Below are 16,850 nucleotides of genomic sequence, written 5' to 3'. Positions count from 1 at the left end.
ATACTGCCATTCAGCTACTCCATCTCACTAAGACAGACAGGGAAATTCTTTCCATGAAGGGTCAACATGAGTCAGAGGGAGGCAAAGAAAGCCATAATGCAATACAATATATAACTGTGCAGCTCTAATTGTCCATTTGCTAAGCCTTTCCATCACCAGAGGAATTTCTTGGAGACATTTGTAGTAACAGAAGCTCCTCAGCACAAGGAGCTGTCCACACATCCATGGTATGGCAGACCAAGGCCTGAGTTGCCGAGCTGAAGAAACTCAAGCAGGATAGATCCCTATCCTGTAGGATAGTCCGCATTAGGTACAACCAATAGGCAATCTGCCTAGACATGTTCACAACCTTCACTGTTCTTGTCCTCAGCCTGAAAATGCCCCATCTCATTCCAGCCCATTGACAGCGTGTTGGTGCATCAGGGTCAATAGCTCTGGGGTAAACCTGCCTGTCCTGCTAGCCTACCTGCAATTCAACTACATTATCTGAGCCTACCTGCAATTCAACTATATTATCTGCAGGCTTCTTTACAGACACAAATAAATGAACAACCACATAGGCAACAAGGCTACTCAGTTTCAGTTCTCTGATATCTGTTCACGAGTCAGTCATGTGTCAATCTCCTCACTTGGATCTCTGTTTCCAAAAGGAAATTTAAGCTACAGCAGACAAATGAAAGGAGATAAAGGGACAGAGAAGTTCCTTAGTGCATGGTGGCTGTGCAGGGTGCAGTAGAGCAAAAAAAGAATCCCAATTCAGGCAAAATGCCTTGCGAAACAAGGAACAAGAAAGTATCCTCTTCTTCTCACTAGCCCTAGTTTGTCCTGAGTTTTAAGATACAACATAAACCAGGAAAGCTTTCTCTTGACTTCAAAAAGCATCACAATGATGATTTGGTTCTTAGTGTGACTCACAACTGAAACAGGGGTCCTCCATCACTTTCCTGTCAAAATTTCCCTGATTTTTTCACCTACAAACTGTATTATCCTCCAAAACAACTAATAGTTTGTGGTGTTCAGCTGCGAAGTCATAGAACCAGGTTTTAAATCATAAAATCCTTAGAGTTTGAAGGGACCACTAAAGCCATTTAGTCCAATTCCCCTGCAATGAACAGGGACACCACAGCTAGATCAGGGTGCTCAGGGCATTATCCAGCCTCACCTTGAAAGTCTCCAGGGATGGGGCATCAACCACATCTCTGGCAATCTCTTCCAGTGCCTCACCACTCTCACTGTAAAAGATTTTTTCCTCATATCTAACCTAAATCTAACCTCCCTGAGCTTGAAGATATTTCCCCTTGTCCTACCACAACAGACCCTGCTAAAGAGTCTGTCTCCTCCTTTCCCGTAGCTCCCCTTCAGATACTTAAAGGCCACTATCAGGTCACGTTGGAGCCTTCTCTTCTCCAGGCTGAAGAGCCCCAGCTCTCTCAGCCTGTCCTCATAGGAAAGGTGTTCCATTCCATGGATCATTTTTGTGGTCCTTCTCTGAATATGCTCCTACAGGTCTGTGTCTCTCCTGTACTGAGGACTCCACATCTGGATGCAATACTCCAGGTGAGGCCTCACCAGCACAGAGCACGGGGCAGGATCATCTCCCTCGACCTGCTGGCCAGGTATCTTTTGATGCAGCCCAAGATATGGTTGGCTTTCCAGGCTACAAGGGCACATTGCTGGGTCATGTCCAGCTTGCCATCCACCAGTACCCCCCAGATCTTTTTCAGCAGAGCTGTGCTCAATCTTTTCATTTCCCAGTTTGTACTGGAAATGGTTGTTGCCTTGACCCAGGTGCAAGACCTTGCACTTGGATTTGTTGAACCTCATGAGGTTCACCTCATGAGGCCCATTGTTCAAGCCTATCCAGATCCCCCTAGAAAGTGCTTTAGAAAGGTATATGAGCCTGAGTCTCACCTAGGATTGATTATGCAATTATTCTCCTTCTTTTCATCCTAGAGAAGACTTCATAAGGGGGGGAGGAAAAAAAAAAACTTTCCAAAGAAACGTTTTGCTTCTGTCCAAATAACCTTTCCCAATGAAAAGCCAAACAGTTACAGCCAGCTCAGCTCTCGTACCTGCATGCACTGCTGCGTCTCCAAGCTAGAAATAAAGTACCACAGAAACAGGTAAAGGAAATCACAGCATAAAGGAAATTAAGGAGTCAAGAAGGAAAAGAAATATAAGAATACAATTTAAAATGGGAGGCCACTTGGAGTGCAAAATGAACAGGAAAATGCATGAGAGAAATACAAGTACATGAGAAAATAAGAATGAGAAAAACATTCTGAGGGAAGATTAGAGATGAGCCAGACAAATAAAAGCCTCTCTGGCTTCTTTGGCTTCTTGCCACAGTTGATTCAGAATGAGGGGAAGAAAATGCCAGGTACATCATGTTATGTGGCTCTCTTGTCTAACATGCAGAGAAGACAGCAGAGGAGCATGACAAGTAGTGGATGGGAAGGAAATCCTTCTCCCATCTGAGCTGAAGGCTTTAATTCTGTTCAGGTTCACAACACTTTCTGGATGTCCACTGGTGTATCTGTTCACTCAGAAAGAGTCTTCAGATGCCAATCTCGTTGGGAAGACATAGGAAAAAAAGAGAGAAGAATGAAGGAAGGAAGCTCGTAACACTAAAGATTTTATTCATGTGAGAACAGTTGAAAATGCTATGAGATAAATACTTATCTCCTTCCTAGAGGAGACACACTTCTTCACTGTTAGGACATTTAATTTGTCCTGTCCTTCAGTTGCAGTTCAGCTTGAGCTTACACATCTTTGAAACAGTCACTTGTATGTGGGAAGTGAGGCCTAAGATCTCTCCAGTTTAAGCTTGTCCCCCTCCATCAGTATGGAGCAGCTGTTACAGAGATTCATATCTTTGGTGCCTTGCTATGGTGTTCATAGCAATCTGGTGATCAAGAGGTCACTGGAGCAGAGAGTGAGTACAGAGAGTATCCTGAGAGGGGAAATGGTGAGACGTCAGGTACCTCAGCCGCTGTTGTCATTTAGCAAATTGCAAAGTCACCAGTTTGATATCTCCTGGAGACTGTCATTCAGAAATGGGAAGAAAGGACACAGGGCAACACTCTGTTTCTCAGCCCCCTTTTTCAAGAGACACTGGTGCATTAAGAGTGAGCCTCTCCAACCCTGGGCTTTTTATGAAGGAAATTACTGGCATTTTTTCACTATGTGCCAGTCAAGTGGGTCATGCTCCACACCCAGCCCATAGATCCCCATGGCTCTAGGGTTATAGTGAGGTCTCTGCACCCAGGCTTGTGCTGCACCATCTTGCATCTCAAGAGGTGCAGGAAGAAGGGGATATCCTATCTCTACCTTATCTGGCTATCTCTGCCTTTTCCAGTCCCTTGATTTTCCTCTCCCCGTGCCATTACTTCTCTACCAGGGCCACAGACCGATGAAGCTGAAGCACAATTCTGTTGCCTCTCCAGTAGAGGCCAGGGGAGGGACAGGCAGGCAATGCAGCTCCCTGAGACACGACTACCACAAGCCCAATAGTGGTCACAGCAAGGCAGTGGTCAGGCAGCCCTATGTCTTGGCATTACTTCGTATCATTCAGCATTGCGAGGAATATGTTTAAGTGCTCTACACGGCTGTCTCAAGTCATTTCCACAAAAGACATGTTCAGGAAGCAGGTGTTGAAGCCAGTGACTGATGTACAACCCATTCTCTGGGGATTGAAACATAGAAGAGGCATGATCCAGCTGCTTATGCAAGAGGAGCAGGCCTCAATCACTGAGCTGTGCTGGGAAGCATACCACCAACATCCTGCTCTTGCTGCAGGACACCACTACTGTCTTGTTCCCACAATGGATGCAGCCAGTGGGCGGATCAGAGATCCCCACCAGCTTTGGCCAGCACATGGGATTGCAGAGCAGGTGGGTACTGACAGAAACTGAAATCTCCAGTGGTTTATTTTAACACGCTGTCTGTGGACTGCAGTGGCTGAGAAGAGATGAACCTTTATCCTGCTGGATCATTTCTGCTGCAGCAGTGGGGACATCTGGCAGCTGCAGTAAATGAAGAAAGATAATTGAGGTATTAAGCTTGTCAGAGAGCCCTGCTGGATCCCATGCCATGACCTGCATATTTGCACCAAAATACGTAACATTCCACAAGGTTACTTTGCATCTGCAGATGCTTTGACACTATTAATAGATTGTTTACAACTACAGTGGCATGATTTAGTCATGAGTGGGATTAAAACAAGGTGTTCTCAGGCCTGTCTTAGCCCCAGAGTTTGCATGCAGTTCACAACTGACTTTAGAACTGGAATTTTTAGCAAGATGTTGTTCCCAATAGTCATGGCTCCTCCTCTGCTTTCATAACTAAGCTGTTCTGAGGAAGCATTTTTATATTCTCACAGATGAATTTGAGGTTCTGGAGTTCTGCCACTGTATGATTCTGTGTTTTTTCTTGATCTTGCAGCCTGAGAAGACACACAGTCAAATATGTAGTCTCTTTATTGCTTTGCTGCCCACAAAGATGTGTTTCCACTTCCTGATGTAAAAAATTCTCTCTGGACAATCCAAAGGAGATGAACAGATCATTTTTACCTTTATACCACTAGCAATGTGGAGTTGACGAAGCAGGCCACAATATATTTTGTAATTGTTTTTAGAAATAATTGATTTGGAAAAGTAGACATACCATATATTTTAGTACTGTATTTTTAGAAATATAGTGTTGAATTGTTGTATTATGTGGTTAGTTCTTGCTCGCAAAACTGTAATAGCTTTTAGATATTGCGAATAGTCTGGACGTAGTATTATTAACTAGAAAGCACGTTGTAAAGCTATTCTGTTTTGACAAGAGACCCTGAGCAAAAGAAATACAATAATGAAACTAGGGTCTCCACACAAGGCTGAACTGTCTCACTCTGTGACTAAGTTGGGATGCAATAGGCAGACATTAAGATACTCCCCTCTATCCTCCTTATCTTCTACAACCCAGTATATATCATTAAAATACAGATTGCTAAACATACCTCAAGGATGAGCAGATGCCCAGAAATAATGGCTGAGTGCTGAGTGAGCAAATGTTACAATTTTGGTACCTATAAATTACTTAAAATAGTCATTCTCCTACTGAGCATGCGTCAGTGGAGAATGTTCATCCAGAGAAAAGCGATGAAGACTACTGGATGAAGTAAAAGACTGTCAATTGGACTGTCATGATGCTAAAAGGATGCTAGACAGTAGAAAGGACTGAAGACCTCATAAATCACAACCTGAGATAGGCATATATAAGTTAACTGTCTCATGCATAATTGATGAGTATGTACCATCTGTGGAAATACAATGGACTCTGAATCATGTAATCTTTGAAGTACTTATGGTGGAAAAATCCCCAGTGCTTGCTGGTGCTACTAATAAAGAATACCTCACTCAATAGTAACAAAACTTTGCTGTTAAGTTTCTACACATTGATTTCTTCGATTCAATGTAAATATTATATCCTCTTCCCAAGCTTCCAACTTCCACTCAATTTAATTCATAGAATGGCTTAAATTGGAAGGGATCTTAAAGCTCATCCATTTCTAACACTCTGCTGTGGACAGAGTTGTCATCCATTAGCTCAGGCTGCCCATGGCCCCAGTTCAACCTGGCCCTAAACACCTCCAGGAACGGGCCATCCACAGCTTTTCAGGGCAACCTGTTCCAGTGCCTCACCAAATGAGTAAGGAATTTCCTCCTAAAAGCTAATAGAAATTTTCCCTCTTTTAGTTTAAAACCGTTTCCTCTTGCTCTCTATCAGACCATGTAAAAAGTCGGTCTCCATCTTGTTTATAAGCTTCCTTTAAGTACTGAAAGGCAATTTCTAAATAAAAGACATTCTGTTAAAAAAAAAAAAAAACAACTACTGTCACTCACTGTTCTTCCTTTTGTCTCTTTATCTTTCCCATCTCAGCAAAGTCGGCCACATAAATATTGTTAGACAAAAGCAGGTAAATCTTTTTCTTCCGTCAGTCCCAGACAATATCCACTTGCAGATCCCATCGAACAGCACTGGGTTTCACCGGCTGCCATTCAGATGTAGAGCGAGTGCCAGCCAAAGAGCCTCAGGCTCTAACAGTTGCTAATCACACATGAATGTGTGTGCAAGAGCCAGTCTTGGAGGAAGGGAGACGGTGGACCGATGGGGGTAAGGACCAGACAATGTGGAGGTCTCTGTCCCTACCTGTGAGAGATTTGAAAGAGAAGCACCCGTTTTCATCCTTGTAACCAGACACTTGCCTTATAGGTGACCTGCTCCTATGGGACTTTCTAGGCTTCAAAAATCCAGATGTAACAGAATCGGCGCTATGAATTGCTCGAGAAGTATGTGTTAATTGGTTCATGAGACGTGTTAGGAATAAAATGACTCTCAGATGGTGTGCCCACTTATGGCCTGCACAAGTACAATTACAGTCATCCAGTTGGCATGCAATCCCCATTAACAACACTGAAAAACATGGGATTAGCCTCAGATGAAAAAAGTGGAAGAAAACAGGTGCCACAATACACAGTGAACCCAAGAGAACATTCAACACACATCCTACCACTCAAGTGCCCCACTGACTGTAGGCTCTGAGTAGCTATGGACTTTGCAGAAACTTTTCTCACTGAGTGGGTTGTCTAAAATTGTTCCCATCAGAAACAGTAAAGAAACCTGTGGGGGGGGGCGGAGGGAAGGGGGAAGAAAAAAAAAAAAAAGCGCCTCTGTTTCATTTAAAAGTTCATAAAAGAAATCTGTTCAAGGGAAGAAATCACAAACCGTCTGATACAGAGCATCCTTTAGGAGGAGAGCTTAGGAAGTGTCACATGTTTTTAAATTACACGGGGTCTTTGTACAACGAGAAATACAGCACTAGGTATCCCTCCCCTGGTGGTGAAAATAGCACAAACTACGCAAAGCAAGCATTTGAACACAGCTAACACTGTGCATTTGCTTTTAGTAAGTGGACAACTAACTGAGCCTATGAGAACAATCACTATTGACAAAAGGGAGAGTGGAAAATTTGATCAGGGAGGCCATTTGGAAGGTTCTTGTCTAATACACAGTCTCTACATGTTCCCCTGTACTGAACAACCATGGCTCTCAAGTACTCCCCAAGGAGATAATTTTTTATTCGAGTTTATAAGCACTGATAGGGAATGCTTCCTGAGACAAGTACTTACAAATAAAGCACTTCAGCATTTCTGTGTGTAGCTAGCATTAGTGCAAAGAAGGGCTGATAAAAAAAGAACAGGCCCATCTGTGTTGTCTCATCAGCTTTCTTTCCACCTTATTTTGACACTCCAGATTTCCTGCCGGCCTGCCTCCAGGTTTTATGTCACGGTCCCTCTGTTCAAGTCTGCCTCTTCACGGTTAACAATGGGTCACATCAACCAGTAATTCTCAGGTGATTAAGCAGCAGGGCTGTCAGTGGAAAGAAGAAGCTTTGTCCTTTTCTTGACCTGCTCCCCTAAAAAGTCAAGAGAAAGAAAAGCTGTATTTTAATATGAATGAGGGTCTAATTTTTATTATTCTTTGTTGGCTGCCTTCCTTCCACAAACGTAACATTTTCGATCCAGACTGCTAGCTGTGACCAAGCTATGCCGGGGGAGGCTGTCTAGAGTCGAGGGCTGTGGAACAGATGTTTTCTGAGGGTTAGCTGAAGAGACTTCAATCTAAAAAGTACCAAGTGAGTCTGCTTGCACGAAAAGGTGGACAAGCTCAAGAGAATACAATGAACAGATTTCTACCTGCCTTCCCCCATCATGCACATACTTGACTGAGCATGATGCCTCCCACAAAAACCTCTGAGGAGTAGCAAGACTCAGCCATGGACCCCTGGTTACAGCTCACAGAGCACCATGAACATGAGCACGAACAATACAGGAACTCTCAAAAGTTCACTTCAAAATATTCACTAAAACACAGATGAGGCATGTTTGAGTCAGCTACAGAAGAACACCTAATCTACATAAAATTTGAGACAACTCTACCAGTGTAACAGTGATCTGCTAATGAAAATGAGCTTAACAGGGCTATGAGGTAGGAACCCATAGAACTTTGATCCAGCGGTATAAGCTCCAAAGCTGAATTTAAAGTCAGCTGGTGCTTCCTCGCCTCTGTAAGCTGGTCTGTCTGTATCACTTCAGTGCAAGTTTAAGCTCCAGCCTTCTGAAAGTGGTGACCCTACTTACACTAATAGGTGAACCCTTGTAGAAGGAACTTGCATGAAAACACCTTACAGCCCTTGTCCAATCTCACCTGTGTTTCAGCCAAGAGAGCTTTTAGACATTAGCTTCTATTTTTACCCTGGAAGGACTATGGAAAAGGCTCCTTGGGACTTACTTCTGCCAAGTGACTGCTTACATTCCCTTCCATATGCTTAATGACCCACCTGATGCTTACATAGTGACTAATGTCCCATCATATTAGGCACATAATGAAGCGATAACTGCAAAAGCAGGGAGTGACCACAGCAGTAAGAGTGAGGTGACACAGCCTTCAGCTTAAAAACAAATCAATTTCAATCTGTAGGGGAAGAATAGGACCAAAACAGATCTGAATTGCTCCACTTGAAAACAGCAGCAAAAAGGAATATGAGTGAATATTTGGGTCTGCTCTGAGAGTCATTCTCAGCAGGTATTTTTAAAAAACACATCATCTCTATATATTCATGGGCAGTATATCCACTTTGCAGCTTAATGGTGTCACAGGGCATAGGTCCCAGACTCAACACCTCAGGGAGCCTCTTGAATGTCTACATCTTGCTTCCCATAGCATTCTCTGGGCCTGTATGACTTATGGATTTACCTTCCCAATATGTTATCATGTGTAAAATTTATTTTGGGGAAAATAACTGAATTTCTTTTCATAAATTCTGACTTTAGCTCTAGACATGATTTTATACACTCACACAAGCCTTACTTATCCTACTAAGATATTTCAAAAGATGTCTGATAATTTGATAAGAAGTCTGGCTAGGGAGAGGAAGCTAACTGATGTCACTAGAGGGCGACACGTGGAACAAAAAACAGTGAAAACAAAGGGAATTAGAGACAAGCAAGATGACAAAATCGAAGGATTAACAAAGATTATGGAAAAATTAAGGGGGAAAAAATGAAATCAGTTCCATGCAGACAGCAAAGCAGGCCCATCTCTGGGAGGGAAACAGCTCAATAGCAAAAAAAATTATAAACCAAGGGAGAGTGGGGATTTGATGGCAATGAGGGTGTTATTCTGGCTGTAAAACACTAATCTTTCTGCTACGGGTGCCCCTAGACAAGCTGTGTTGCCTCTGATGACTCAGTCTGCAGCTTTTGAGATGGCAAGAGTGCATCCTGGAACCTCTCAGCATCGGGTGGCATGGCCTCTAGCTGTCTGTGTCAATAAACATTATAAGAATAGTATTTACTATTTCACTTAATGCGCACTGTAGAGGCAAATAAGTGGAGCCCCTCAAGCTATCATTGCCAAGAGACAATAAATAAGCACTTTGGTTTGCAAACACAGCTTCCCTGACATTGAAATCCTTTAGTTTTCCCTGTTTTTTTTTATTGAGCTCAGACATTATTTCACAGGTAGCATGCATATCTCCAGTGAAGCCCTGTCAGCAAAGGGACTGTGCAAATCAGTGGCCACCACTACTATAACACATACACAACAATTTTGCACATTTGACAGATAAACTCTTTCTGTATGTATATTGGCTGAGCCCATAACAGTAAGCAAGCAACCATGTGTGAAACCAACAGCCCAAAATGTGGGGACAGGGAAGAGCCTAAGGGAAGCAGGAAACCCATAGCTTACACCACTTGCTTCAGGGCAAGATACCATCTGCCTCTATATTTTACACCTTCATCAAGTTATAACAACTTTCTCCTGCATTCCTAATTACCTTACTACCTGAACTCTATCCAGATTCTGAGAAACTAAATCATCATAAATTAGAAAGTCATCAAAAATGACCCCAACGAGGGCCCCTCCAATCTACAAAAGCAACTTCAGGCCAGCAACTCCCTGCCACTACCTAGCAGTGCTGGAGAAAGGGGGGCTTAACATAACACATGGAGCTCATCATGACTAAGCTGGGGAAGAAGAAATATAAGGAAGCAAGGGGGGCATATTTCTGTTGCCTTAGAAGATAATTAGCAGCCAATATCTATTCCCCATTTCTTTTTAGACAGGTGGGAGCCATGTCCTGTCCTTTCACTAGATGAAGTAAGGAATTTGATTGATTTGTCACATGCTCTCATTTGTAGATCTCTCAGGTGGTTTCCCACATTTTATAACCCTCGAGAAATGGTATCACTCCAGTAACTTTTTAATTTCCTTAAACGAAATAGTAATACTTCGTTTGGTGTAGGCTGTGGGACAGTGGAAACAGCTAGCTTCCCCAAGCAGACTGTAGTCCCGGGCTTAAGTACTGAAGTTCTGCAGGGCTCTTTTATATTGTCCTCAACAGGGTTATTGCCACCTCTTCCTGGAGCTTACTAAAAAACTTTTTTTTCTTTTTTGTAAGCTCTTGCTTATTTCAAATGTCATGAAAAGTAGTGACAAATATCTGAGGAAAGAAGCTTGAGAAGTGACGCTTCTTTGTACTCCTCCAAGATAAACTTGTCTGTTTCATTCTTGGGTTAGCATTTAGAAAACCTGGGGAGCTTGCCTTTCTTTGAGCTTGCTTCCCTGTGATGCAGACACCATCCTGGAACACCGCCCTCCCCGCCGGCCCCAGTCTGTATTCCTTTGCGAGGAGGAATGCTTATCTGTTTACAATGATGGCTGCAGTCTGCAATGCAGACACGAAAAGCCTCCGCATGTCCCGGGGGGGTCTCTGGGCTCCCCCTCCATTCTTCGTACTTGGGTGGGGATCCATCAGGAGGAGTAGGTGGGGAGCAAGACTGTTAAATGTGAGGGCGGGGGTGCCAGCCCAGCCCAACTTACCGTACGGGACGGCCTTGCTCACGCCTGCTAGGCCTGAGGTGGAAACAAAGCCTCTCTTCCCATTCCCCCGAGGGGACGGGTGTGCGGGCAGCAAAGAACTGACCCCCACTGAGGAACCAAATGGGGAAGTTGGCCTTGCTGTCCTAGTCCTCCCCCACTCTCCGAATATCCCCAAAGCCACTCCCCCCCAATCAACTGACTTTTAACATGACAATGGTCGTGACAATCCCTTGGCCAAAGCCAGTCTGGGGAGGACATAAAACATTGCCCCTCACTGCCTAATGGGGTATCTTCGTGCAGTAGGCCCGTCCGCAATCATCTCACCGCCAGCAACAGCTGGAGGTGCCGTCCCGACCATGAGTGCTCACCTGGCCATGCCGTCCTACGGCGCTGTTAGATGCGGGCACTACTGCTGGCCCTCCCCGGGCAGCATGGATAGTGCGTCCGCTGAGGAAGCTCCAGCAGCAGACCTCTCCTTGACCGCAGCGCAGAAGACGCCCAGCCACCCAGGTATGTGGACCCAAAGGGGTGGCCGTATCTCTTGTGTCTTTCCTCCCCCAGCGCGACGCCCCCGGTGCTCCGTCAGCGCCCGTCGGCTTTTACCGAAAGCTGCCCGCAGCCAGGGAGCGATGAGCGGGCCGGGAGGGTAGGCACTAATGCTCACCTGTCCCGCTGGGAGCTAAGCGGTGGGCAGAGGATGGGAGCTGCTGCCGGACGCTCGCCGCGAAAGTCCTAACGCGGCCTTCGTGTACTGGTGACGCTGCGGGGCTGTCTTGCCTACTGCCACTGCTTCTCGTGCTTACCCTGGCTACGGAGTCTGCAGCGGTCTCCAGTGTTTCAGAAGCTGAACCTCGTTCAGTTTTTTATCTGGAGTGAGTGTTCACTCTAGTTGTCCTTTCTCCTCAGATGCCTCTCCAGCTTCCTCCAGCTCTGGGACACTCATTCAGTATACCCCGGACTCTGCCACTAGCCCCACTGCAGACCACCCATCTCACCACCCCACTTTTCAGAAGATCAAGGATAAAGGTGAGAGTGGGGCAAGGAAGGCCAAGAGCCGCACAGCTTTCTCCCAGGAGCAACTACAGACCCTGCACCAGCGGTTTCAGAGCCAGAAGTACCTCAGCCCCCATCAGATCCGGGAGCTAGCTGCTGCCCTGGGGCTCACCTACAAGCAGGTAACATCTTTCTCTGAGCAGCCAAGTTGCATCATTAAGTGTAAAGTCATTTCAAACGTCTTTTCTTTTCTTGGACTCACAGGGAGGAGTATTTCTCATTATATTGTTTATGTCAGAGATACGGTCCTTGCCCCACCAGTTATTCATGTGTGACTGAGGCGATCTGTGAATCAGCACTGATGTCGGCTCAGCAGTGAGAAGGTGCCGCCATTCAAGCAACTTTGCTGTAGTTGCCTTGTCTGGCATGTTTTTCAGGCAGGGGTTTTGATGCATTGAGTGGAAAAACCGGTGACCTGAGCTGTAAGTGTGCTAGTCCCAGCTTTGATTCTACAGCTATGTAATGTTAGCTGATGGAACTGTGTATAGTATTAGAAGCAAGGCAGAAACTATGAGGGCTGCTCCAAAGTAATGCCTCCTATTTTATTATATTGGACCAGAGTTTCCATGGAAATAAATAGGAGACATTACTTCTGGAGCAACGTATATTGCTGTAGAAAGAAAAAGTTGGGATACATATTAAGCTTCAAATAAGATTGGATTTCTAATATTCCATGTTCTGTCCCCTCTCTTCTAGGTGAAGACATGGTTTCAGAACCAACGGATGAAATTTAAGCGTTGCCAAAAGGAAAGTCAGTGGGTGGATAAAGGGATTTATCTACCACAGGTGAGAGAATTCCCCTTGTCCTGGTATGCCTTACCACTTCTAGTCAGGGTTCCTGCATTCTGTGGGGAAAAGCGTATCATGTCCAAGCCAGTTTCATTTTTCATAATGAATTCTACAGCAGCATCTATTTTTTAAGCCTGCCTTGGCCATTGAGTTATCTTTGCACTTAGTTAAGAAGTGGTAAAAAAAATTAAGCTTAAAAGGGCCAGTGAGGCTACTCATGTTGGTTGTTTTTTTTCCTCTAGCATGGTATTCCCAGAATTGGACTGTAGGCTTTTTAACTTAAGATTTGTGATCTCTGATATTAATTATCCACAGTGAATACACTGGACTGAAAAGACCATATTTTGGAGAAGGTAGAAAGTAGGATACATACAATACAATGGGTACAGTTGGTGTGCTAGTAATTACTGAATGGCCTCTTTTCTGTCTTTCCCAGAATGGGTTTCATCAAGCTGCGTATCTGGATATGACCCCTACATTTCACCAGGGCTTCCCTGTTGGTGCCAACAGAAATCTTCAGGCTGTGACCAGTGCACACCAGGCTTACACCAGTGGCCAGACTTACGGGAATGGGCAAGGCTTGTACCCATTCATGGCTGTGGAGGATGAGGGGTTCTTTGGAAAAGGTGGAACAAGCTGCAACACCCAGCAGGCCATGGGTTTATTAAGTCAGCAGATGAACTTCTATCATGGCTACTCTACCAATGTGGATTATGACAGCTTGCAGGCAGAAGACGCCTACAGCTTCCAGAGCACCTCTGATAGTATTACACAGTTCTCGAGCTCTCCTATACGACATCAGTACCAGGCCCCTTGGCATACCCTGGGGACCCAGAGTGGTTATGAGACTTAGACCTAAGTATTGTTCTTACCCTTTCTCATGGTTTGTCTCATGCGGTTTCTAGGGTCTTGACTCAGAGATCCAATTTCTATTCCTTTATTTTGCCTCTCCTTTTCAATTCCTGCTTTAACTGTTGGTGAGGTTTGGCACTCCACTACTTTGGGTTTCTTTTCTCTTTAAAGGCATCTCTGCAAAGCTAACCCTTTGCAAGGGTGTTTTGTGTGTGGACAGGTGAAATTGCATTTATGAAGGGGAATGTGCAATGCCAAGGTCAGGAGCAGTAGAGATGGCAAAGATCCATGTTTACTGTCCAAGACCCACTCAGCTGCCTCTTTCGTGGATGATTCCCTGATCTTTGCCATGTGTCTTGCAGCTAAAACTTGGATAAGACTTAATTTCTGCAACAGATACCCTAATTGTAGCCCAGAGTCTTACCTGCTGTCTTGTCTTTTTCTGCTGCAACCTCAGTCATCTACTAAGTTCATCTGGATCCTCTCATCTCTGAACTGAAAACCTAAATATTATCTTAAGTTGGATGGTTTGATTCAGTTACTCTGTCTTTCCACCTGGAAAAGCCAGTACCTGCCTACCCTTTGCCTCCTGCCTTTCTATGTACATAGGGCAGTTTAAAGAGGAGGAGGAGAAGAGAAAAGAGAAGTTGGAGAGAGTGTTGTCTATACCTGTTGTGGAAACATTTTGATTTCCAAAGCTGCTGAATGCTTTATGTCGTCAAATAATTAACAATCAATCTCTGGAACTATTTGTAACAGTTTAGATCTTGTCTTCCTTAATCTCTCTGCTGAGAAAATGTTGACTTGTCCCAACCTGAATGTTGCAGCAGATGGTACACCAAAATGCCGTTGTTGGAAATGTGAGCAGTCGCTATATTTAGCCATCTTCTGAGAAATAGTTTGCTTATCTGTATATCAGGATTCACTGGCAATTTGTAACACAGTGACAATACCATGGGCAGCTTTCTCAGAGGTAGAGAAAGGTAGGCAAAGGTAAAGGGCGTGGTTACGTTAAATCATGGTTAGTTATTCTGAAACCTGAATGTCAGGGAGGAAAAGCCTGTTGGATAATAGGGGGGCTAGAGCAGGATTTTTTCCTAATCTCTTGTTTAATCCCAGTTTTAAGATAGCAAGCAAATGTTTTCATCCCATCTCCAGTTCTTAGTTGGATCTTTTCCATATTCTACTGCTGAAAGGTATATCAGTTATGTCTTCTGGTAGCTGTTCTGGAGGAGGTGACAAGTTTAGGGAAACCTAGATAGGCAACCAAAGAATGAAAATGGCAATTAAATGTTTTCATTTTGTTTTTCAAAAGAACTGAATCATCCTTTTCAGTATGGAGATTACTAGAACTCAGTGACTGCCTGTGTGAAACTGGATCTTTTTTAAGTGGTGAGATTGGAGAGTCCAGTCTGCTACTGCCCAAGAATACAAAATGTCTTGAGTTGGCAAGAGTAAGTAAATGATAAAAGCATAAATTTTTTTTCACTAATGCAGTTTGTACTGAAATCCTGTATTTTAGTGTATGTGAAAGGATTATATTTCATAGTTGAACTTTCACTACGAAGAAGATGGATACTTGCTGCTATTCTTGCAGGGATCATGGCCATGTTCCATGGCATATGTGTGTTGTCTACTGCTTTGCTTCTGCTTGATGTTTTTACAAACTTGATTGAATTGAAAATAAATGACTTTATTTTAATGTTGAAGTGGTGTTTCTTGCTTGCATTTTTTACCAGAACAGTGTTTTAAGGAAATCATTATTTGGTTAGCTCCACAGTAGAGAAGAAAGGGGGGTAAAATGTAACCTTGCTGAGTTTAGGCCAGAAGAAGTGGTAATAATTGTAGAATTATAGAATCGAGGTTGGATAAGGTTGAATCATGAATTCTGACTGTCAGCCTATCACCACCATGCCTGCTAAACCATGTCCTTAAGCACCTCATCTAACATGTTTCTTGAGCACCTCCAGGGATGGTGACTGTAGTACTTCCCCTGGCAACTAGAAAAAAAAAAGGACATTCTTCTTTAAAACAGCTGTTTAAGATTAGGTCAGGATTTTGTCATCTTGTCTTCAATCATGGAATGGCTTGAGTTGGAAGAGTCTTCAAGGATCATCAAGTTCTAACCCCCCTGCTGCAGGCAGGGTTGCTAACCACTAGTTGTATTAGATGTTTATTAATATTAGATGAGGTTGCCCAAGGCCCCATCTAATTTGGCCTTGAACACTGTCAGGGACATGGCATTCATAACCTCTCTGGGCGATCTGTTCCAGCACCTCACTGCCCTCTCAATGAAGAACTTCCCCCTGAACATCTGATCTAAATCTTCCCTCCTTTAATATAAAACCATCCCACCTTGTTCTATCACTACCTACCTGTGTTAAAAGTTGATTTCCCTCCTGTTTATAATCTCCCTTAAATACTGGAAGGCTGTAGTGAGGTCTCCCTGCAGCATTCTTTTCCCCAGACTGAACAAGCCCAGTTCCTTCAGCTTGTCTTCATTGGAGAGGTGCTCCAGCTCTTTGATCTTCTTTATGGCCCTCCTCTGGACTGTCTCCGAAAAGCTTTACATCTATACTGTGTTGGAGGGCCCAGAGACAATGCTCCAGATGGGGCCTAATGAAGGCACAGTAGAGAGGGACAGTTACCTACCTTGTCCTGCTAGCTACTCCTCTTTTAATACAGTGTAGGATACAGTTTGCCTTCTGGGCAAACACACCACTGGCTAGCATCAAAATTTGCCAGTACGCCCAAGTCCCCAGCCCGAGTGCAACAACCTGTACTTGGCCTTGCTGAACCTCATTAGATTCACATAGGCCTTCAAGCCTGTCCAGGTCACTCTGAGTTGCATCCCTTCCTTCTGTTATGTCAACTGCACCATTCAATTTAGTACCATCAGCAAACTGTCTTAAGTCATTATTGATAGATGTCAAAGAGCATCAGTACCAAGACTGCCCCTCATTGCTGGCCTCTAACTGTACATGTAGCCATTGACTACAACCCTCTGGATATGACCATCCAAACAATTATTTATCCACAAAAATAATCCAGCCTTCAAAAACATCTTTCTTCAATTCAAAAATAAGGATGTGATGGGGAACAAGATTGAAGGCATTGCACAAGTCCAGGTAGGCCACGTCAGTTGCTCTTCTATTGTCTATCGATGACATCATTCCAGCACTGAAGGTCACCAAATTGCTCAGGCATAATCTGCCCATGGTGAA

The 16,850-nt window shown here is 44.1% G+C and overlaps 1 protein-coding gene across 1 annotated transcript; it reads left to right on the top strand.

Annotated features, from left to right (window-relative positions):
* The first annotated feature begins 11,119 nt into the window (after window positions 1–11,119).
* On the top strand, window positions 11,120–15,328 carry LOC100542155 (homeobox protein NANOG). The gene is made up of 4 exons (XM_003202609.3): window positions 11,120–11,442; window positions 11,839–12,107; window positions 12,682–12,771; window positions 13,211–15,328. The coding sequence occupies exons 1-4, from the start codon at window positions 11,214–11,216 to the stop codon at window positions 13,625–13,627; spliced, it is 1,005 nt and encodes a 334-aa protein (XP_003202657.2). The 5' UTR covers window positions 11,120–11,213; the 3' UTR covers window positions 13,628–15,328.
* Window positions 15,329–16,850: the final 1,522 nt, after the last annotated feature.

The sequence above is a fragment of the Meleagris gallopavo genome, chromosome 1 (assembly GCF_000146605.3).
Source record: "Meleagris gallopavo isolate NT-WF06-2002-E0010 breed Aviagen turkey brand Nicholas breeding stock chromosome 1, Turkey_5.1, whole genome shotgun sequence".
Lineage (NCBI taxonomy): Eukaryota > Metazoa > Chordata > Aves > Galliformes > Phasianidae > Meleagris > Meleagris gallopavo.
Note: the sequence above shows the minus strand (reverse complement) of the source record. Positions and strands in the feature narration are given on the sequence as shown.